At 43.1% G+C, this 21904-nt stretch overlaps 1 protein-coding gene across 2 annotated transcripts; it reads left to right on the forward strand.

Annotated features, from left to right (window-relative positions):
• The first annotated feature begins 59 nt into the window (after window positions 1-59).
• Window positions 60-20099, forward strand: LOC150046105 (ubiquitin carboxyl-terminal hydrolase 31-like). 2 transcript variants are annotated; one of them, XR_016539640.1, is made up of 7 exons: window positions 60-143; window positions 14521-14636; window positions 16977-17114; window positions 18163-18251; window positions 18334-18427; window positions 18876-19058; window positions 19868-20099. XR_016539640.1 is itself a non-coding variant. In XM_090357823.1 (4 exons), exons 1-4 carry the CDS (start codon window positions 120-122, stop codon window positions 18380-18382), a joined length of 300 nt encoding a protein of 99 aa, XP_090213949.1. In that variant the 5' UTR covers window positions 60-119; the 3' UTR covers window positions 18383-18419. The 2 variants fall into 2 exon arrangements, 1 of the variants encoding a protein (XP_090213949.1); XM_090357823.1 differs by lacking the exons at window positions 14521-14636; window positions 18876-19058; window positions 19868-20099 and having other exon boundaries at window positions 18334-18419.
• The last annotated feature ends 1805 nt before the right edge of the window (window positions 20100-21904 follow it).

Raw genomic sequence — 21904 nt, forward strand, 5'->3', positions numbered from 1 at the left:
GTAATTAGCTCTATTTGCTACATACTTTGGTAAGCCCTCCTTTGTTTCTCTCTGTTATTGACTGCTGTCTTGGGAAAGAAGACAAGGGGAGGCCAGGCTCCCTTGGCTCCTGTAGAGATATGGATGGATGGAGGGGATGGAAGGTAAGTCAGTATTTTCCTCTTAATTCTGTCTCCCTCACCCTACACCAGATGGGCCTCTGTGAATTATTTTTTAAAAAAACAAAGTAACCTAACAAAAGCAACAAAACACTGGTCAGCTGTAAACAGGGAGAAGTTCCCAGAGAGCAAAGTGCCATGACCGCAGTCATACCAAGAGGCAAAGGTTGGTTAGGGGCTTCCCCCTCCCCCACCAACCCTACCCCCAGAAATTCTCACCGCACTGGAGTTGAAGGAAAAGGACAATGTGAACACCAGAGAGGAACCAACGGTCACATTACTAACTCATAGCCACTAAACTAGTGATAGAGAAAGTGAGAGTGGTAACTTAAAGAAGACATTATTTTGGAGGATTTGTTGGCTTTTCTTTTTCTTTTGTTTTGTCTTTCTTTTGTGCCAGTAGTAAGGCCTCACCTTCTCTCCAGACCTTTTTTTTTCTTTTTTTCCAGTCCTGGGGCTTGGACACAGGGCCTGAGCACTGTCCTTGGGCTTTCTCAAGGCTAGGTGTCTACCACTTGAGCCATAGCACCATGTCCAGCTTTTTCTGTGTTTGTGGTACTGAGGAATCAAACCCAGGGCTTCGTGCATGCTAGGCAAGTGCTCTACCCTTAGACCACACTCCAGGCCCTCTCTAGACTTTTTTGCTCAAGACTGCCACTCTCCCACTTAAACCACAGCTCTACGTCCAGCTTCTTGGTGGTTCATTGGAGATGAGAGTCTCATAGACTTTCCTGATGGGCAGGCTTTGAACCGTGATCTTCAAAGCTCAGCTTCCTGAGTAACTTAGAATACAGGGGTGAGTCACTGGAGCCCAGCTTGGAAACAGATTATTTTGAGCTGGATGGTTAGGAAAGGAGCAGAAGAAAGCTCGGCTTTAAATAATAATAATGACAGTATCCACAATGATGACAACAGGCTACTGATGTTTCCTAATGCACAATGCCCTCTTCTGTACTAGCTCAATTACACAGCAACCTCTGAGCTGTGTAGGTGCTTTATTAGAATTATTGTCTGTTTTAGACTCTGAGAAAAGAAGAAATTATCCAAGGTCATCTAGCCAGTCAACAGAGGAGTTGAGAATTTTCCCTTAGAGTCAGACAACAAAACTATACCACTATGGGCTGGGAGTTTGGCCTAGTGGTTAAAGTGCTTGCCTACCATGCATGAATACCCGGGTTCGATTCCTCGGTACCACATACATAGAAAAAAAGCCGGAAGTGGTGCTGAAGCTCAAGTGGTAGAGCGCTAGCCTTGAGAAAGTCCAAGGACAGTGCTCAGGCCCAGGACTGGCAAAAAAAAAAAAAAAAAAAACTATACCACTGGACTACTCTAACCGAGAGACAAGAAAATGGAATTTCAGGGGTAGAAGAAACATTATCTAGGCCTTAGGAACAATAAGTTGTCAGTCAGGCTGAGCAGAGGCTGATATCAGGGAACACCAGGAGATACCAGTGGGATTGTTTCTTTGGAAAAGAAATTACTTTCTCCAGGAGATTAAACATATATAGAAAGATTGGTCCTATCTATAGACAGAAATGGCCACGTGGGAACACCAGATTGTGCTCATTCCCTTTCTGGTGTTCCCACGTGGCCATTTCTGTCTATAGATAGACCAATCTTTCTATATATGTTTAATCTCCTGGAGAAAGTAATTTCTTTTCCAAAAGAAACCAATCCCACATGGTATCTTCATGGTGTTCCCTGATAAGCCTTTGCTCAGCTGACTGACATACTTCATTGCTTCCTAATGGCCTACGATACTGTTTCTTCTACCCCTGAAATTCCATTTTCTTGCTCCAGTCTTCGGCTTAGCCACACGCTAGTCCAGTTGGTACTAGTTTTCTTTTTCCTTCTTTTTTTTTTCTGCAGTTATGAGCTTGAAGCTCAAGGCTCCACCCTTGACTTTTACACTAAAGGACTAGCAGCTCTACCACTTGAGTCACAGAGTCACTTCCCATTTTCTAGTGCTTAATTGGAGATATGCGTCTCCGATTATAAGTGGACTTTCCTGTTCCGCCAGCTTTGAATCTCTCTCTGCAGATCTCAGCCTCTTGAGTAGCTAGGATTACAGACATGAGCCACCAGCACCTGGCTGCCCTGGTTATTTTTAAGGTAGGGTCTAGATTTATGCCTGGGCCAGCAATATTTCTACTGGTACTTCCCAGTGTCACTGGTAATGACAAAAGCATGCACCACCGAGCCAGGCCATGGTGTTTCCCAGGCAGCTGGAATTACAGGCGTGCTTCACCACACCCAGCCGTTAGTTGAACAGGCTATCCTTGAGCCATGATCCTGAGGCAGGAGGTGTACACGGGGAAATATTTAGAAATAAGCTTGGCAAGGATCCAGACTGGTTCTTGCAGGCTCCCCAGTCTTGCTGAGTTCCACAGGTCCCCAAATTCATCCCTGGCTCCTCCCCACCTTCCACAAGCTCCTCCCCTTTCCTCCCATTGGCTTCCCTTCTGCGCTCCTCAGACCCCGCCCCTGCCAGGAAGCTCCGCCCATCCCGCAGCCTCTGCTTCCACCCCTATCCAGGCTGGCCCACCTTGAGGTGGGGTGTGAGATGGCCGCGCAGGGCTGAGCCAGTCCACGCGCACCACCCCAGCGGTGGACGAGGGGGAGTGATCCTCCTACCAAAGCCTCCCATAGAGCTGGATCTACTGGCTGGATCCACTTGTTCACTGCGATGCTGTTCCACTGACTTTTTGTCCAGGTGGCCTTGAACTGCAATCCTGGCCGCCATCACCACCACCACCACCACCACTTCCTCCTCTTCCTCCTCCTCCTCCTCCTCTTCCTTCTCCTCTTCCTCCTCTTCCTTTGTGTGGGTGGGTGTGTGTTGCAATTTTTTTATTCTGGGTATTTTTTTGGTCAATTGTGGGGCTTGAACTCAGGGCCTGAGCACTGTCCCTGAGCACTTTGTTCCCAAGGCTAGCATTCTAGCGCTTTGAGCCACAACCCCCTTCCAGTGTTTAAGTGGTGAATTGCAGGTAAGGGTTTCACAGGAGCAGCCTGAGTTGGCTTCAAACTGCCATCCTCAGCTCACAGCCTCCTGAGGAACTAGGATGACAGGCATGAGCCACCAGTACCAGGCTAAGGGACGACTTGGAACAGCTCTTCATTTTAGCATTACACACACACACACACACACACACACACACACACACACACACACACACACACATTTCTTCCAAGGCAGGGGGTAATAGAAGAATATAGAAGAATAAGGTGAATCATTAGATAGATTATGAAATGTAGAAAGAAAAAAAAAAAAAGAGGAGGGCCGGGAGTTTGGCCTAGTGGTTAAAGTGCTGGCCTAGCATGCACGAAGACCCGGGTTCGGTTCCTTGGTATCACATACATAGAAAAAAAGCCAGAAGTGGTGCTGAGGCTCAAGTGGTAGAGCTCTAGCCTTGAGAAAGTCCAAGGACAGTGCTCAGGCCTTGAGCTGAAGCCCAGGACTGACAAAACAAAACAAAACGAGGAAGGCAACACATACTTCTACAATATAGGTTTATATCATATGTGTATATATACGTACACCCAGGAGTTTAAATAAATACACACAACACTCATTCAGGCTTAGGTGAATTAATAGTCCTTTTGTTTTTCATGCAGTGGCACGCTGATTTAGTTGCAGAAATCCTCTTAATGTGTCTGTGCTTGACATGGACTTTTTCACTAAGCAAAGTTTCAAGAAAGGTGTTTCATGACACTCCTACTTTCAATCCTGTTCCCTTGATATTAGCAAGTTCAATCACTGACTCTGTATTTAAATACACACTGGCTACATGCTTTCTGAGAGTGATGTGGCAAGAGTGAGACAGTGAAAAAGAATTTAAAATTCGATTTTAAAGCTTAAAGATTATAATGCTGCAACTAAGAATTTGGGCCTAGTGGTAGAGTGCTTGCCTAGCATGCACAAAGACTGGGGTTCGATTCCTTAGTACCAGATACATAGAAAAATCTGGAAGTGGTGCTGAGGCTCAAGTGGTAGAGTTCTAGCCTTGAGAAAGCCCAAAGACAGTGCTCAGGCCCTGAGTTCAAGCTCCAGGACTGGCAAAAAATTAGATTATAATGCTAAAGGGTTTTCTGTAATTATTAATTTCAGAAGAGTCAGAGTTCAGTGACCTTCAGAATATGATCTTCTAAATGTAGCATTATGTTTTGAAATTATGTCAAATGGATTTTTGATATAATCAATATTAAAATGCAAGATTTAAAGTTGGATGACTGGGACCTGGAGTTTGGCCTAGTGATAGAGTGCTGGCCTAGCATGCACGAAAACCCAGGTTCCATTCCTTGGTACCATATACATAGAAAAAAGCTGGAAGTGGTGCTGAGGTTCAAGTGGTAGAGCTCTAGCCTTGAGAAAGCCTAAGGACAGTGCTCAGGCCCTGAGCTCAAGCCCAGGACTGGCAAAAAATAAATAAATAAAAATAAAATTATATGACTACTGGGAGCCAGCAACTCACGCCTGTAATCCTAGCTACTCAGAAGGCTGAGATCTGAGGATCATGGATCCAAGCCAGTCTGGGCATCAAGGTCTGTGAAACTCTTATCTCTAATAAACCACCCGAAAACCAGAAGTGGGGCTCTCAAAGTGGTAGAGCACTAGCCTTGAGCTGAAGAGCTGGGCCCAGAGTTCAAGCCCCACAACCTGGGGTGGAGTTAAAAAAAAAACTTGATGACTGAGTTAATTTCCAGGTCTTTTAGTTCTATATCTTCTTTGTCTGTAATAATGCTTGGTTTTTGCTCTGGTGGTACTAGGGTTTAAACTTACAGCCTCATATTGGCTAAGCAGGCATTCTACTGAGCCATACCTCCACCCATTTTTGTGCCCGTCCTGGTGCTTGAACTTAGGGCGTGGGTGCTGTCCTGGAGCTCTTTTGCTCAAGGCCAGCACTCTACAGCTGAAGCCCCAGCTCCACTTCCAGCTAGTTGGGTGATTAATTGGACATAAGAGGATCACAGATTTTGTAGCCTAAGCTGACTTCAAACTACCATGTTCACATCTCAGCTTCCTGAGTTACTAGGATTGCAAGTGTACGCCACAAATGTCTGGCCTCCGCCTCTTTTGTGCTGTTTTTGTTTGTAGTGTGTTTGAGGGGAGGTAGTTTGGTTTTTGGTTTGTGTCTTGGGCTTGCACTCAGGGACTCCATCTCCCTCTTGGCTTTTTCTGTTCACAGCTGAGCTTCTATCCCTTGAGTCATGCCTCCAAGTCTAGCTTTTTGCCAGTTCATTGCAGAAAAGAATTTCGGGGCTTTGTCTTCCTAAAGTGCCTTCAAACTATGATCCTCAGATAGTAGCCTCCTGAATAGCTTGAATTACAGGCTTGAGCCACAGTATGTAACAGGTTTCTGTTACAAACTTTTAAAGTGTATGACACAGACAGAGTACTGACAAAATAATAGAATGGGGTTTCTCTCTGTATATATATTCACATACAATCATAATTGTAGATTGTAGAGCCATCTACGGATTTAAAAAATTCTTTTTGAAGTTTTTCTAGGGCCTAGGAGATTGTGAGATCCCAGACCTAGATTTATCCTGAAAGATAAATGCTTAAGTGTCAGATTTGTCAACTATATCTCTGTCTCCAGAACTTCAAATTAGCCTACTCCCCTGTAGGCTTGGCTCAAGCCATGTTTGGCCTAGGACACTGTTACCAGCAGCCTTCCTCCAGGATTTTGTAATAAAAGTGCCTACTTATACAGGCCTGCTGATCTGAGCTCTGGCTATGGACCAGAAAAGGCTCTGAGACCCAGGTCCTTTTAGCAATGATCAAAGATCACTCTGCTGGCAACAGAAGGTCTCCAGACCAAGCATGCCAAACTTTGTCCCTTCAGTGGACTCTGGAACAGCCCTAAACCTTGGCTCCAGAACTCCCTGCAGTGACCAGAAATCAGTGGAACCAAGTTCCAAAGAGAGAGATTCTTATCCAGACCCCTTGAGTAAGCTGGATACTTTAGTTCAGCCCCACCACAGCTACAGACAGAGAGCAGTCGCTGGCACTTGCAGACCCAGACCCACATTCACTTGTCTGTGTGTGCAGGGAAGACATGCCACTCTTGGGCTTCAGCCTGTTGGCCTCAGCTTGAGCCTGTTGGTCTCAGCACCAGGTTGAGATCAGCTCTGCTGGAGACAAAGGGGCACAGAGCTATGAACTAACTCCCTGACTTCCCTGGGCAGAGTTGACTTTCATTCCTGGCTGTGGAACCCAAAGGAGCCATGCAATTTGGTTCTAACTCCTCCCAGCCATGCAACAGAAAAAAAAATACTTACCTAAGAATTTACTCAACAGGAGCCTTCCCACGGGTCTGTGTGCCTCATAACAGACCCATTGTGTGTAGACTGAAAAAGACCCTAATTCCAGCATCAGATTGGCAAACCAACAGACCACCTTCCAAGTGAGGCATACAGAATCCCAGCCTGCTGGAGACCCTGGAAACAAGCCTGTCAGCTGGGAATGCCACAGTAGACTCCATAGTAGCCCCAGATAGAACGCTAAACCCATCCTGAAGCCCATTCCTCCAGCCTGGGAAGCTAGCAAGAGATGGGCACTGGGCCTGGAGTTTGTCCTGGAGTGCTTGCTTAGCATGCACAAAGATCAGGGTTCAATTCCCCGGTACCACATTCATAGAAAACAGTCGAAAGTGGTGCTGAGGCTCAAGTAGTAGAGCTCTAGCCTTGAGAAAGCCCAAGGACAGTGCTCAGGTCCTGAGCTCAAGCAGAGGACTGGCAAAACAAAAGAGGGGGGGTGGGGGGGCAGGACATGATGGAATCAGCCTATAAAGATTAGAAGAGGGCTGGAAGGGTAGCTTTTTGGTAGAGTTCTTGCCTAGCATGTATGAAACCCTGGGCCCAATTCCTCAGTACCACACATACAGAAAAAGCCAGAAACAGTGCTGTGGCTCTAGTAGAGTGCTAGCCTTGAGGGGGAAAAAAAAAAAAGCTCAGGGACAGTGCCCAAACCCTGAGTTCAAGCCCAGGGAAAAATAAAAGCTAATTTTTATGAGTATCATGGGAGTTAAAAATGAGATTCTTTTAAAGTATCCAGTTCAGGTCGGGTATCAGTGGCTCATGCCTGTCATCTAGCTACTCAAGAGACAGAGATCTGAGGATCTCATGACATCAGTACATTGTTAGATAGATGGATCAATAAATTGTGGGATACATACACACGTACACAAAATGGAGTGTTATTCAGCCAGAAGGAAAAATGAATCTTTTTGTTTTGTGGGAAAATGTATAGAATTATAGAATATCCTGTCATATTTCTTGATGTTGACATTTTAATTTTAGTATATGTATGTGTATATTTATACACACCTATATATTTGTACAAACATATATATATATATATATATATATATATATATATATATATATATCCCCAGACTTGTACTCAGGGCCTGAGCACTGTCCCTGGGCTTTCTCAAAGCTAAAGTTCACCACTAGAGTCACAGCACCATTTGGCTTTTTCTATGTATGTGGTATGGAGGAATTGAATCCGGGTCTTTGTGCATGCTAAAAGCAAGCACTCTACCACTAGGCCAAACTCCTGGCCCCTCTTCAGATACTTTTTTTTAGCATTTGCCCATCCTCCTTCTACTTCTTTGAGACAACTATGAGTGTTTTGGCCTTATCCCACAGGTCCTTGAAATTCTGCTGATTTATATTTTCCATGTTTTTTGGATGTGAAAAGTTTTATTAATCTTTTTTTCAACTTCACTTACCCTTCTCTTGTCATCTCTATTCATTTCTTTGAGAATTTTATGAGTTTTACTATTGTGTTTCTTTTCTGAGAGTCTGTTTAGTTCTTCATATTTTGTTTCTCTTTGGAAAGGCTTATTTTCATTTATATCAGTAGTGTTCATGATTAATTGTTGGAATTTTGGGGCCAGTCCTGGGGCTTGAACTTGGCCTGGGCACTGTCCCTGTGCTTCTTTTGCTCAAGGCTAGCACTCTATCACTTGAGCCACAGCTCCACTTCTGGCTTTTTTTTTTCTGTTTATGTGGTACTGGGGAATTGAACCCAGTGCCTCATGCATGCTAGGCAAACATTCTATCACTGAGCCACATTTCCAGCCCTGGAATATTTTTAATGATAGCCACTTTAAAGTCCTTATTAGCTTGATGTTGACATTTTGAGATTCTTTTTTCTCTTTGGAACTTAGATTCTACTGTTCTTGGTCTTCTGAGTAGTTGTATCTTGGATTTTTTTTGTCAGTAGTGGGACTTGAACTCTGGGCCTGGGTGTTGTCCCTAAGCTCTTCAGCTCAAGACTACCGCCCTACCCCTTGAGCCACAGTGCCACTTTTAGTTTTCTGGTGATTAATTGGAGATAAAAGTCTCACCGACTTTACTGCCCAGTCTGGCTTTGAACTGTGATCCTCAGATCTCATCCTCCTGAGTAGCTAGGATTACAGGCCTGAGCCACTGTGCCCAGCAAGTGTCTTAGATATTTTTAGTATTATACTGTGAATGATTTATCCTTTGAAATTTTCCATTTCTATAGGTTGTCGAATTCTTGACTGTGTTTAAAACAATCTTGGTCAGTGGTTCCAGTATCAGTTTAGTTTATAAACTTATTGCATTGGTTTTCTAGTCAGCCCCATTTTCAGTTATGTCCGACCTAAATTTCAATTTGAAATCTAAGCAGCACTTTTTTTTTTATCAGAGAGTAGGACTCGAACTCAGTATCTGATGTGTTTGCTCATTGGCTGGCAATCTACCACCTAAACCACGCCTCCACCCCCCAACAGCATTTCCATAGCATGTCACAGTGCAGTGCTAATTCTGGGGGTTGGAGGCATAGCTTAGGTGATGGAGAGCCAGCCAGTGAACAAATGCATCAGATACAGAATTCAAGTCCCAGTCATGGACCAAAAATAAAAAATTGATTCTGATCAATTTCACACATAGGACCAGTAGAACTGGGTCTGGAACTTCATATAAAGATCCCAAGAATACTTTCAGTGGTCTTGCCTTTGTACAGTCTGGTTGGGAGGGTGCATGGTGCCACCTACTGGTCAAATTTGGTAAGTTCAGCTGACAGGCTGTCACTACAGTTTCAAGTTACCTGGAGATTATTCAATCTTCTGGGTTTTTTTCAAACTGAGTTTCAATCCATTTGTTCAGTGCTAGCCTTGAGAAAGCCCAAGGACAGTGCCCAGGCCCTGAGTTCAAGTCCCAGGACTGGCACTGTCACTCACAAGATGGGTGACTTTGATCACATTGTTTTAAACCATGATTTATTCTTCTGTAAAATGGAGGATAACAATATTTAGCCTAGCCTGGCACAGTGGCTCATGCCTGTAGCCCTAGCTACTCAGGAGGCTGAGATCTGAGGATCGAGGTTCAAAGCTAACCCAGGCACAAAAGAACCTGAGACTCTTATCTCCAATTAACCTCTAGAAAACGGGGAATGGGGCTTAGCTCAAGGGTAGGGCAGTAACCTTGAGCTGAAGAGCTCAGGGACAACGCCCAGGACCAGGGGTAGGATGGTAGCCTTGAATGAAGAGCTCGGGGACAACACCCAGGCCGAGTGTATATGTGGAAATACATTTTGAAATCTACATGTTGGTTTGTGTTCATTCTCCCACAGTTCTGCCAACTCATGGTAATTCTAAGCGCTAGATTTCGTATTTTGTCACATTCATATGGTACGTAGTTGTCATCTATGTACAGTGTGCCATTTTATTTCTCAAAGGTCAAGTATCTTATTTGAATGCAATATACTATAGCTAAGCTTTGAAAGAGATAAAGGAATTGTATGGGCTGAATGAATTTCAGTTTCCATAATAAGGTCAGTTTTTCTTTGCTTTTTTTTTTAACAGATTCTATTGGGGAAACTTAGAAACTTTTCAATCTATCAGCACATAAGGCAATAGATATTGTTGGTGACTTTTCTAAGAGAAATGAGTTATTTCGTTAATCCTGATCACTGAGCAGCATTGTCTATTTCATTAGGGTCTAAATGTTTGAGATTTTCCTTCATCTCCCTGTCCCTGTCTCCACTTCAAATATGGCAGAACTAGTTTCCTATTTGCTTTGCTAGATTATAGAGAGAAGAGAATCTTCCAACACAGTAGCCCAACATTAATTATTGCCTATTTCCTGGATTATGTCAGCTCTTTAATGTTACCTGACTTCACGCTTAGCACATTTTTCAATAAAGGTGAGTCTATGACTCCTTTGTGAGTGAGTCTGTTTCAACTAAAAGAGATTTTGAGTTTGTGAGCTCTTTCTCAACTGGATCTTACAAGTACCAGGCTCAGGATCTTGGATTCTGTGTTGAGACAATGGAAAGAAGAGGAAGGAATTATGTACATCAATTCGTTTATAATACCTTGTCATTGTATATTTGATGTTTGTTGGTTATATGAAGGAGTTGAGATATAAACTAAAGGCATGGATAACCCATTTCATGGAATTAGAGTTGAAACTTTCCCAAATTAGAGGGAAATATAGGTATCCAAATACAGGAAGCATATAGAACCCCAGTTAGACATGCTCAGAAAATAACCTGCCCACATTACATTTTAGCCAAAATACTAAGACTCCAGAGAAAAGAAAAGGTAGTGAAAAACTTTTTGAAAAAAGAAATGTATGGGACCAGGACCATAGCCTAGTGGTAGAGTGCTCACCTAGCATGCACAAAGCCCTAGGTTCAATTCTCCAGTACTACCTACTCAGAAAAAGCTGGAAGTGGTGCTGTAGTTCACTAGTGCTGTAGGCAGAGCACTGCCTTGAGCAAAAGTATTCAAGAATAGTGCCCAGGCCCTGAGTTCAAGCCCCAGGACTGGCAAAGAAAACAAGAAAAAAGAAACTTATTTACAAAGGAAAACCTATCAGAATTATAGCATGCCTTAATTGGGTATAAAGGGGCAAACAGGTCCAAATACAAAAGCAACGAATGAGTTCAATACCCTACTTGCATCAAAAGATAAATCATCCTTCCAAAAATGACAGAATAAGTGGAGCAAATATAATTCACAGAAAACTACAGAATGTTCCATCATATGGCTGCAGAATGTACATTCTTCTCAGCAGCCCATAGAACTTGCTCCAAAAGAGATCATAATTTAGGCCATAAAGTAAATTTTCCAAATTCTAGAAAATTGAAATTGCTCACTCCTGTAATCCTAGCTACTCAGGAGACTGATATCTGAGGAGCTTAGTTCAAAGCCAGCCCAGGCACTGCAAAGCTAAAATCCTCTTATCTCCAATTAATCACTAGAAAATGGGAAATGGGACTGTGGCTCAAAGGTAGGGAGGTAGCCTGGAGCTGAAGAGCTCAAAGACAACGCCCAGACCCAGGGTAGGGCGGTAGACTTGCACTTAAGTGCTCTGGAACAGTGCCCAGGCCCAGAGTTCAAGCCCCATGATCCACAATTTTTAAAAAAAGAGAGGCTGGGAACCTGGCCTAGAGGTAAAATACTTGCCTACCCTGGGTTTGATTCCTCAGTACCACAGAAACAGAAAAGGCCAGAAGTAGTGCTGTGGCTCGAGTGGTAAAGTGCTAGCCTTGAGCAAAAGAAGCTCAGGGACAGTGTCCAGGACCTGAGTTCAAGCTCCAGGACTGGAAAAACAAGCAAACAAATAAACAAAAACAAAAAAACTAGAAATAAACTAAAGAAGTAAAAGATTTTTTTTTTTTGCCAGTTCTGGGCTTGAGCTCAGAGCCTGAGCACTGTCCTTGGACTTTCTCAAGGCTAGAGCTCTACCACTTGAGCCTCAGCACCACTTCCGGCTTTTCTTTTTCTTCATGCATGCTAGGCAAGCACTTTAACCACTAGGTCAAACTCCCGGCCCCGGAAGTAAAAGACTTTTACAATGAAAACTATAAAAGACTGAAGAAGTCAAAGAAGATACTAGAATATAGAAAGACTTCCATGATCACAGATCATGAGAAGAGATCTGCAGATTCAAAGCAATCCCTATATAAATCCCAATATTCTCACAGAGAGACAAAAAAATCCTAAATTTATACAGAAAGTTCATACTATCAATACAAAGTAATCCCGAGAAAGAACAGCAATGCTGGAGATATTGCAATATCTGATTTCAAATTATACTATGGAGCTATAATAACAAAAACAGCATGATGCTGAAACAAATCAGACATGTCGACCAAAGAGATAGTACCAAGAACCCAGAAGTTCACAAGTTGAAGCCACTTGATTCTTTTTTTTTTTCTTTTTTCCTTTTTGCCGGTCCTGTGGGTTGAACTCAGGGCCTACCTAGAGACTGTCCTTGAGCTTTCTCAAGTCTAGTGCTCTACCACTTAAGCCACAAAACCACTCCTGGCTTTTGCTGTGTATGTGGTACCAAGGAATCAAACCCAGGACTTTTTTTTTTTTTTGCCAGTCCTGGGCTTGAGCTCAGGGCCTGAGCTCTGTCCTTGAACTTTCTCAAGGCTAGAGCTCTACCACTTGAGCCTCAGCACCACTTCCGGCTTTTTTCTATATATGTGGTACCGAGGAATCAAACCCGGGTCTTCATGCATGCTAGGCAAGCACTTTAACCACTAGGCCAAACTCCCGGCCCCTCAAACCCAGGGCTTTGTACATGCTAAGCAAGCACTCTATTACAATGCCACACTCCCAGCCCCAGCCATTTGATGTATCTTGATAAAAAGACAGCCTCTTCAATTAAGGAAAGCTGAAATCTACTGGGAAAATACTCAAACTAAACTTCTCTCATTCTGCAAAAAAAAAAAAAAATTCAAAATGTATCAAAGACCTATTTAAAACTTTGAAGCTATTAGAAGAAAAAGGGGGGGAGGCAATGGCAACAACTTTCTGCAAGGAATTCTAATAGCTTGCCAGTGGTTCATACTTGTAATCCTTGATGCTCAGGTGGCTAAGAACTAAGAATCACAGTTCAAAAGACAGCCTGGACACAAAAAGTCCATAAGACTCTTATTTCCAAAATAACACCCAGAAAATTGAAAGTGACACTGTGGCTCAAAGCTCTAGGGCATTAGCCTTGACCTGAATTGAAGAGCTTAAGGGCAACGCCCAGGCCTAGAGTTCAAGCCCCACTACCACCAAAAAAACCCCAAAAACCTGGAAGAAAAAGTTCAGAGACAATGCCCAGGCCCTGAGTTCAAGCCCTGTAACTGAACAAAAACAAAACAAGCAAAAACTCCAATAGCTCAAGAAACAAGAGCAAGAATTGACTCTGAATATTGCATTGCCTTGAAAGGCATAATGAAGAAAATAATTATTAGAGTAAATAAACAGTCTACAGACTAGGAAGAATCATTACCAGCTATCCAAAAACAAGCAAAGAAGAATAAATAATCCAAGTAACAAAGCCAAGCACCAGTAGCTCACACCTGTAATGCTATCCCCACTCAGGAAACTAAGATCTGAGGATCACAGTTCAACGCTAGATGGACAGAAAACTCTGCGAGATTCTGTCTCCGATTAAGCAGCAAAAGTGGCGGCAACTGGAGGGATTTCTCAAGTGATGTAGTGCCAGCCATAAGCAAAACCAAAAACAAAAGACAAGTGAGAGCTTAAGAGCCTGAGTTCAAGCCCCAAATGGAATTAATTGAAAGTGAAACCTCAAAAGAAGAATTACAAACCAATAGACACTTGAAGAAGTGCTCAATATTCTTAGCCACAGAGGATATGTAAATCGATGAGACCACAACATATGCCAGTATAGCTGGCAATCAAGAAAACAATATCAAGCCAGGTGCCCATTCTCTGGCCCCTAATCCTAGCTATGCAGGAGGCTGAGAGCTGAGGATTGTAGTTCAAAGCCAATCAGGGCAGGAAAGTCTGTTATTTCCACTAGCACACACACACACACACACACACACACACACACACACACACACACAAGTGGAGTGTCTTATGTAGTAGAGCACTAGCCATGAACTCAGGCCCTGAATTCAAGCCCCAAGACTGATAAAAACAAAAAACAAAACCAATCCCCACCACCACACACACACAAAAAAACCTCTTCCCTATGGCTCTGCTGTACTAAATATGACCTTGTATTTTCTCGGACATATTGTCTCCACACCTTTGGAAATAATTAAAGGGCTAGGATGAAAGTCTTGAACCACTGCACTCATCTTGATTTTGTGTGTGTGTGTGTGTGTGTGTGTGTGTGTGTGTGTGATATCTGTCATAAGAGTATCCTACTTATTCATAATGGAGAAGCTAGCTTCTAAACTTGGGAAGCCTGGAATCATTTTGTAGATGAGAGCTATGTTGTTCTGCAGGAAGACTTGGAAAAGAGACTCAAGTTCACATGGTGGAAATAATCCTGAATCCATCTAATCTAAACTAGATAATGAAAGGGCATCCAACCATGGATTCTTGGCTTGAAAATACAGGCTAAAGAGTCCACACCATTATCTGGAGTCTCTGAAGATGAAGATGAAAGGGAGAAAATCCTGGGAAGACGGGAGTGTCACTGAAACTCACAGTGATTATTGAAGAGCCCATAAAGGTAAGGTCATTTTATGGCCAACCACATACTGGCTTCATCCCAAGCAAAAAGCACACCACTGGGGCCAAGGAAATCTATAAGCATTTCCCACTAGAGTTCTTGGGAGACTGTCTGTGGGAATGTGGATCATAGGGTTTGAGATATTGATGATATTTGACTAGTGTTTCATATATAGGTATGTGGTATGTATTTTATATATTGCCCTTTCTAATTTGTTTAAGATCCATTTTAAATTTCCAGCCATTCTCACTATGTGAAACATCTCTGCAACCCTCTAAAAGGAGGGATGTTGTAGACTGGTTGGATCAAATGGAGCTGGAAAAACTGCTTTTGTGTTGGTGGTGGTAGTGGTTGTGGGGCTTGAACTCTGGTGCTGGGCGCTGTCCCTAAGAAATTTTTGCTCAAGGCTAGCACTCTACCACATTGAGCCACAGTGCCACTTCCAGTTTTCTGATGGTTCATTGGAGATAAGAGTTTCATGGACTTCTAGTCCAGGTTGGCTTTGAACCATGATCCTCAGATCTTAGCCTCCTGAGTAGCTAGGATTGTAGGTGTGATCCACTGGCACTTGGCAGTCTTTGAACTTTTTTCTCTTTCTTTTCTTTCTTTCTTTCTTCCTTCCTTTCTTTCTTTCTTTCTTCTTTCTTTCTTTCTTCTTTTCTTTCTTTGTTTTTGTGGGTCATGGAGCTTGAACTGGCCCTGGGCTCTATCCCTGAGCTCTTCAGCTCAAGGCTACCGCCCAGTGGTAGAGTGCTTGCCAGAATACATGAAGTCCTAGGTTCGATTCTTTAGTATTACATACACAGAAGAAGCTGGAGGTGGCACTGTGGCTCAATGTTAGAGTGGTAGTCTTGAGGAAAAGAAGCTCAGGAGCAGTGTCCAGGCTCTGAATTCAAGCTCCAGGACTGGAGGAAAAAAAACTGATGGCATCAGTATCTTAATAAAGCTGTTTAAAAAAAAAAAAAAACAAACAAACTGACAGGCAGGACTGGGAATTTAACCTAGTTGTAGCGTGCTTGCCTAGCATGCACAAAAACCCAGGGCTCGATTCCTTGGTACCACATACATAGAAAACAGCTGGAAGTGGTGCTGAAGCTCAAGTGGTAGAGCTCTAGCCTTGAGAAAGTCCAAGGACAGTGCTCAGGCCCTGAGCTCAAGTCCAGGACTGGCAAAAAAAAAACTGACATATCTATAAAGGCCTAAACCAAAGTGTTCTGCCTTATATTAATACTAATCTCAAACCAACCTTTGGACAGCATCATTGGGAAAAACTGACAGATGCCAACATCAAAGAAATCCGTGTTAAGGAGAGAGAAAAGCCACCCACACTTCCTTCCTTCCTTCCTTCCTTCCTTCCTCCCTCTCTACATCCCCCCTCCCCCCTCCCTCCTCCAGGGACCTCTGCAGAACACTGTGGCAAGGCCAGGGACTGGGAGGTAAAGGAAAGCTTTGCCCTGAGAAAAAAAGACATGAGCACAGATGCAGTTTTTTCCCCCCCCTAGGCAGAATCTAGATTAATAGAAGATAGACTAGGTTTCTTTTGTTCATACACACACATACACTATACTCTCTTGACTTGGAATATAATAAAATCTGACAACACACCTGAAATGTTTTTGACTAAGTAGATTGTGTGAGGGGATGCAAACTGTTCTGGAAATGTTCTGGAAACGTTCTTGCTTTGAATCATTATTCCACTGTTGCACTTTTGTAACTAAAACCCTTATCAGTAGTAACCCAGAGCTATTCAAAAGCAGCTGCAGTGAGCTCCACTACCCAGCATGCCTCACTACCCATAATGAAGTACCATGATGAAGTAAGCCCGCTTGCTGTTTTTGGGGGTTTTTTTTGTCAGTTGTGGGACTTGAACTCTGGTCCTGGACGCTGTCTCTGAGCTCTTCAGTTCAAGGTTACTACTACTCTACCACTTTGAGCCACAGAGCCATTTCTGATTTTCTAGGTGGGTCATTGGAGATAATAGTTTCATGGACTTTCGTGCCCCAGCTGGCTTTGAACTGTGATCCTCAGATCTCAGCCTTCTGACTAGCTAGGGTGACAGGCGTGAGCCACTGGCACCTGGCCAAACCTGCCAATTGCTTTCTTAGGAGCCTTGGCATGCTGTTCTAATGGTTTCCTTCAAATATATTCTGAGAAGTAGGGTGACTTGAGAGTGTTTTAAGGTTTTCAGTACACGAGTCTACATTAAACATGCTTTTATGTTGCTGTTCTTCTGGAACATACTCTCCAATACATTGGAGATCTTGTATCTCTCTATGGGGATTATGAGAAATAGTTTGCTCTTCTAGCCAGGAACTCATGCACATTTATTTATTTGCATAGAGTATTGTGTCAAAGAATGCACTGCAGTATCGTGGAAATTCCCAGCACGATGCCCAGGAGTTTCTGTTGTGGCTTTTGGACCGGGTTCATGAAGACCTCAATCACGCCATAAAGGAGAGTGGCCAGTCTCCTCTGAAGGTGAGGACATACGCTGCCTGGGGCTCACAGGGCAGAGAGCAGCTGGGAGCCCAGGAGGGGAGTGGAGAGCCCCCTGAATCCCCACTTTGCTGTGCTTAGTTAATAGGATGCAATACACTCAGCTCTTGGTGACACATGGAGGCACATTTCCCCTTGTGTACCATGCGCTGCCATTAAGGTACAGGAGATGCTGTTCTGGAGGAACTCAGACTTGACTGGGAGAAACAGTTGCTTTGTATTCTAGGAAGACACACTGGGACACACACGTAGCGATCAAAAGGGGAATGTCTGGATGTCTCTGCTGATAGAATTGTTAGAGCGTAGAAGTGAAGTCCCCTAATGGCCTTCCTAGGAATGTAATGATTCATACTCAGTTTCTCTTCTTTGGCCTTAATGTGATGGCCAAGTGGAGACTAAAATTGGAAACTAAAGAGTTACTTAGCTTTTAAAGGTTGTGCTAGTCCTCTGTGCTTCACATTTTAAATTTCTAGTTGTGGTAAGTCGGTAACTTATTCTTGTTCAAGATCCTTTTGGGCTCAAGTATAAAACTGTAATATGATTATGTCTGTGGCTGATGCCAACCAAAGTGAGACGTCCTTGAGGCCAGGCACCACGTCTCACTTCTCTCGTATCGTACACCTCATTCCCACGGGTATTCCCTCTGCATGGGGCAGTAGGTGCTTATAACTCATGAAGTGGAAGGACATGAGACGTTGAATCAGATGTGAGGCAGAGTATGATTAGGTACGAGAATGAACCTCATAGTTAATAGCTATTAGAGAACTTAGACATGGGAACAGGTTGGGGCTTTAGGAGTGGACAGATTATGTCCTGGAAAGGCTGGGTGGGGCTTTGAGGCGCCTCCTGGGGCAGGGGAGCTGCCTGGAATTAGAGGTGGACGAGCAGGGGTAGTGGCAGGTTGTTGCTGTCCTCTGGTTCCTTTAGCAGCCAAGTTTCTGCACCAAAGCACCTGCCCTCGAAATACAGCTGGTTGGGGAAGTCTTTTTAGGCTCATCTTTAAGAATTAGTAACTTTTTTTTTTTTTTAGCTTCCATCAGAGACAGATATGATGCCTGAGGGACCATCTTTTCCTGTGTGTAGCACTTTTGTACAAGAACTTTTTCAAGCCCAGTACAGGTATGAGCAAATAAAATGTTTTCCCGTTTTATCTGTTTCACATATGATTTTAATGTGTCTTAATTTTTTTTTATTTTCAAAGATCTTCTTTTGACATGGCCTCATTGTCAGAAACAGAGCAACACTTTTGACCCTTTCCTCTGCATTTCTTTGCCAATTCCTCTGCCCCACACAAGGTAAGAGCAGACTTAGTAACGTTAAGTCTCATCTGTTAGACTGACTGCCTTATTTAGATATCTAACAGGTTTGATGCTCATTTGAACATATTTTGCTAAAGTTCACACACACATCTAGGGGATGAAGACTTTTAGTTAGTTGTTTTGTTTCAAATTGTTTGTCAAAATTTCCATGAGGTTTGCTGTTTTAAGGAAAATTCCCAGGACAGAACTAACTGTGGATATGTTAGATTTTTATGAAGGTTTCGTTTCTCAAAGATCTTTGATTACTGTTGGGTAGGAGAAGGTTTTATTTCTCAAAGATCTTTGATTACTGTTGGGTAGTTCTCCTCCAATCCAAATGAATGTTGGATGTATCTTTCCACGCGTCTTCCAAATCAAGTGTGGGTTAGCTTAGTTGTTTGTGAGGGCTTCGGGTCCGATTTGTTTCACTTCTTTTGTATTTCAGTGACTATTCGATGTGACTAATGAGAAGATCTGATTTGATCTGTCCAGGCCTCTCTATGTCACCGTAGTATATCAAGGGAAATGTTCCCACTGCATGAGGATTGGTGTGGCCGTGCCTCTGTCTGGGACTGTCGCTAGACTTCGGGAAGCAGTGTCTGTGGAGACAAAGATCCCCACAGATCAGGTAATTACCCTGCTGAGTCACCTTCACCTGAGCTTTCAAAGTGCTGCTTTCTGATTTTCTGTGATTTCTTGCAAATCCGTGCCAAATATATTTGAGGTTGAAAACATTTGCAAGTAGTGTTGAGCCCTGAGTTCAAGCCCCAGAACTTGAAAAAAAAAAAAAAAAACAGGGCTGGGAGTTTGGCCTAGTGGTAGAGTGCTTGCCTAGCAAGCATGAAGACCCAGGTTCGATTCCTCAGTACTACATACATAGGGAAAAAAAGCCAGAAGTGGTGCTGAGGCTCAACTGGGTAGAGCTTTAGCCTTGAGAAAGTCCAAGGACAGTGCTCATTCCCTGAGCTCAAGCCCACGACTGGCAAAAAAAAAAAAAAGAAAAACACTTTAAAATATATTTCAAGGGCTGGGAGTTTGGCCTAGTGGTAGAGTGCTTTGCCTAGCATGCAGGAAAACCCAGGTTCGATTCCTCAGTACTATATACATAGAAAAAAACTTGAAGTGGTGCTGAGGCTCAAGTGGTAGAGCTCTAGCCTTGAGAAAGCCCAAGGACAGTGCTCAGGCCCTGAGTTCAAGCCCCAGAACTGGCAAAAAAAAAAACAACTGTAAGTGTCAAGGATGGAGGGCTATGGCCCAAGTGGTAGTATACTAGCCTAGCAAGTATAAAGCCCTGAGTTCAAGCCCCAATCTTGGCATTAGAAAAATTACGCATCTGAATTATGCATGTGATTAATGCCTCTGATACTAATCTGGCAAAGCAATGTTGTTACCAAATCTTAGGTTTGAGACATTTTCTTTTTTGGTTTTGTTTTCTAGGGGAACAAGGTTTCACTATATAGCACAGGCTTGCCTTGAACTTATGATCCTCCTGCTTCAGCATTCAAAGTGCTGAGATTACAGATATGTGTCACAACACCTAGCCCCTATCATCTATACACACACACACATACACACACACACACACACAGATCTTCATTTATTTTTAAGTACTTACATACCCAACATACACACACATCCCACTCCAGAATGAGGATTGGATTCCACATTAATAAAGGTAATAATTTCATATTTTAGCAAATTCTCTTATCTGGTCTCCCTGGTATATCTGTTCTCAGTGTCTACTTATTTCCTATTAATGGCTTCAGTAACCTCCAGTGTAGAACTCAGGTCCTCAGGCTTGCCGGGCCAAGTGCTCTAAGGCACAGCTCCAGCCCAGGGACTTGGGATTGATCTGCATTAAAATGCTAGAATTGGGGCTGGGAATGTGATTTAGTGGTAGACTACTTGGCTAGCACACATGAAGTCCTGGGTTTGATTCCTCAGTACCATATAAACAGCAAAAGTCAGAAGTGGAGCTGTGGATCTAGTGGTAGAGCACTAGCCTTGAGCAAAAGAAGCTCAGGGACAGTGCCCAGGATTTGAGTTCAAGTCCCAGTGCATGCATGCAGCAGAAACCTCCACAGGTTATGAGCTTGAGTAGGACATGATGTAGTAAAGTTATAAGATCAATCCACAAGATGGCACTCCTGCTTTGCAGTTAAAAGTTTAAACCAGTTTTGTAAGCCTCCAAAACACTGCTCTGGGGATTTCAATTCATATAGCTGGTACCAAGCATTACGTTGTAAATCCTGCCACATTACTAACTAAAAACCACAACAAAAATTCCCTTAAGAATATCTAAGTCAGAGTTACATTTTGATGTAACCTGAGAACAAAGACATGCATATCACCCCCACCCAATCTGAACTGTTGGATGAAGGTCAAGTGACTTTCAGATGAAGATAATTTGGCAGCAATGATTGAAAAAATATATTGGAATCTGGGCATCAGTGGCTCACATCTGTAATCCTAAAATCTAAGGATTGCAGTTCCAAGCTAGCCCAGGCAGATAAATTCAAGAGAGTCTTATTTCGAATTAACCACCAAAAAGCCAGAAGTAGAAGTACGGTTTAAATTGCAGAGTGCCGGCCTTGGGGGAAAAAAATAAAAAGTTTAAGGACAATAACCAGGTATTGAGTTAAAGCCCCAGTATCAGCATCAAAAACAAAACAAAACTGAAGTCAGAGGTTTGTATTCCATGCTAATGAATTTGAACTTTATACTGAAGCACATAATTCACTATAGAATTTTAAGCAAGCAGATGACTTGATCAGCATAACATAATGTGTTATGTGTGTGTTGCTAGTACTGAGACCTGAACTCAGGACCTCAGTGCTGTCCCTTAGCTTTTTTTTTTGACATACCTAGGACACCACTTGCAGCTGGTTAATTAAAAGTAAGAGTCTCGGGGGCCGGGAGTTTGGCCTAGTGGTTAAAGTGCTTGCCTAGCATGCATGAAGACCCGGGTTCGATTCCTCGGTACCACATACATAGAAAAAAGCCGGAAGTGGTGCTGAGGCTCAAGTGGTAGAGCTCTAGCCTTGAGAAAGTCCAAGGACAGTGCTCAGGCCCTGAGCTCAAGCCCAGGACTGGCAAAAATAAATAAATAAATAAAAGTAAGAGTCTCATAGACTGTTCTTCACGGGATGGCTTTGAACCTTTGTTCTCAAATCTTAGCCTCCAAAATAGCTAGAATTACACTTCTGGGTTTTCTGATGGATAATTGGAGATAATAGCCTCATAGACTTTCCTGACCAGGCTAGCTTTGAACTGTGAATTTTTTTTTGCCAGTCCTGGGGCTTGAATTTAGGTTCTGAGCACTGTCCTTGTACACTTTTTGCTCAAGGCTAGTACTCTGCCACTTGAGCCACAACTCCACTTCCAGATATTTCTGTGTATGTGGTTCCTGGGACTTGAACCCAGGGCTTTATGCATGCGAAGGCAGCATGCTACCACTAGGATACACTCCCGACC

This window comes from Megascapheus bottae, chromosome 25 (assembly GCF_031878675.1).
Source record: "Megascapheus bottae isolate mThoBot1 chromosome 25, mThoBot2.hap1, whole genome shotgun sequence".
Taxonomy (NCBI): domain Eukaryota; kingdom Metazoa; phylum Chordata; class Mammalia; order Rodentia; family Geomyidae; genus Megascapheus; species Megascapheus bottae.

Coding starts and splice junctions, on each gene's coding strand:
- LOC150046105 (XM_090357823.1), top strand. CDS start 120: ATGGATGGATGGAGGGGATGGAAG. Junction 144..16,976: donor ATGGATGGAGGGGATGGAAG/GTAAGTCAGTAT, acceptor TTATTTGCATAG/AGTATTGTGTCAAAGAATGC. Junction 18,252..18,333: donor CTTTTTCAAGCCCAGTACAG/GTATGAGCAAAT, acceptor TTATTTTCAAAG/ATCTTCTTTTGACATGGCCT.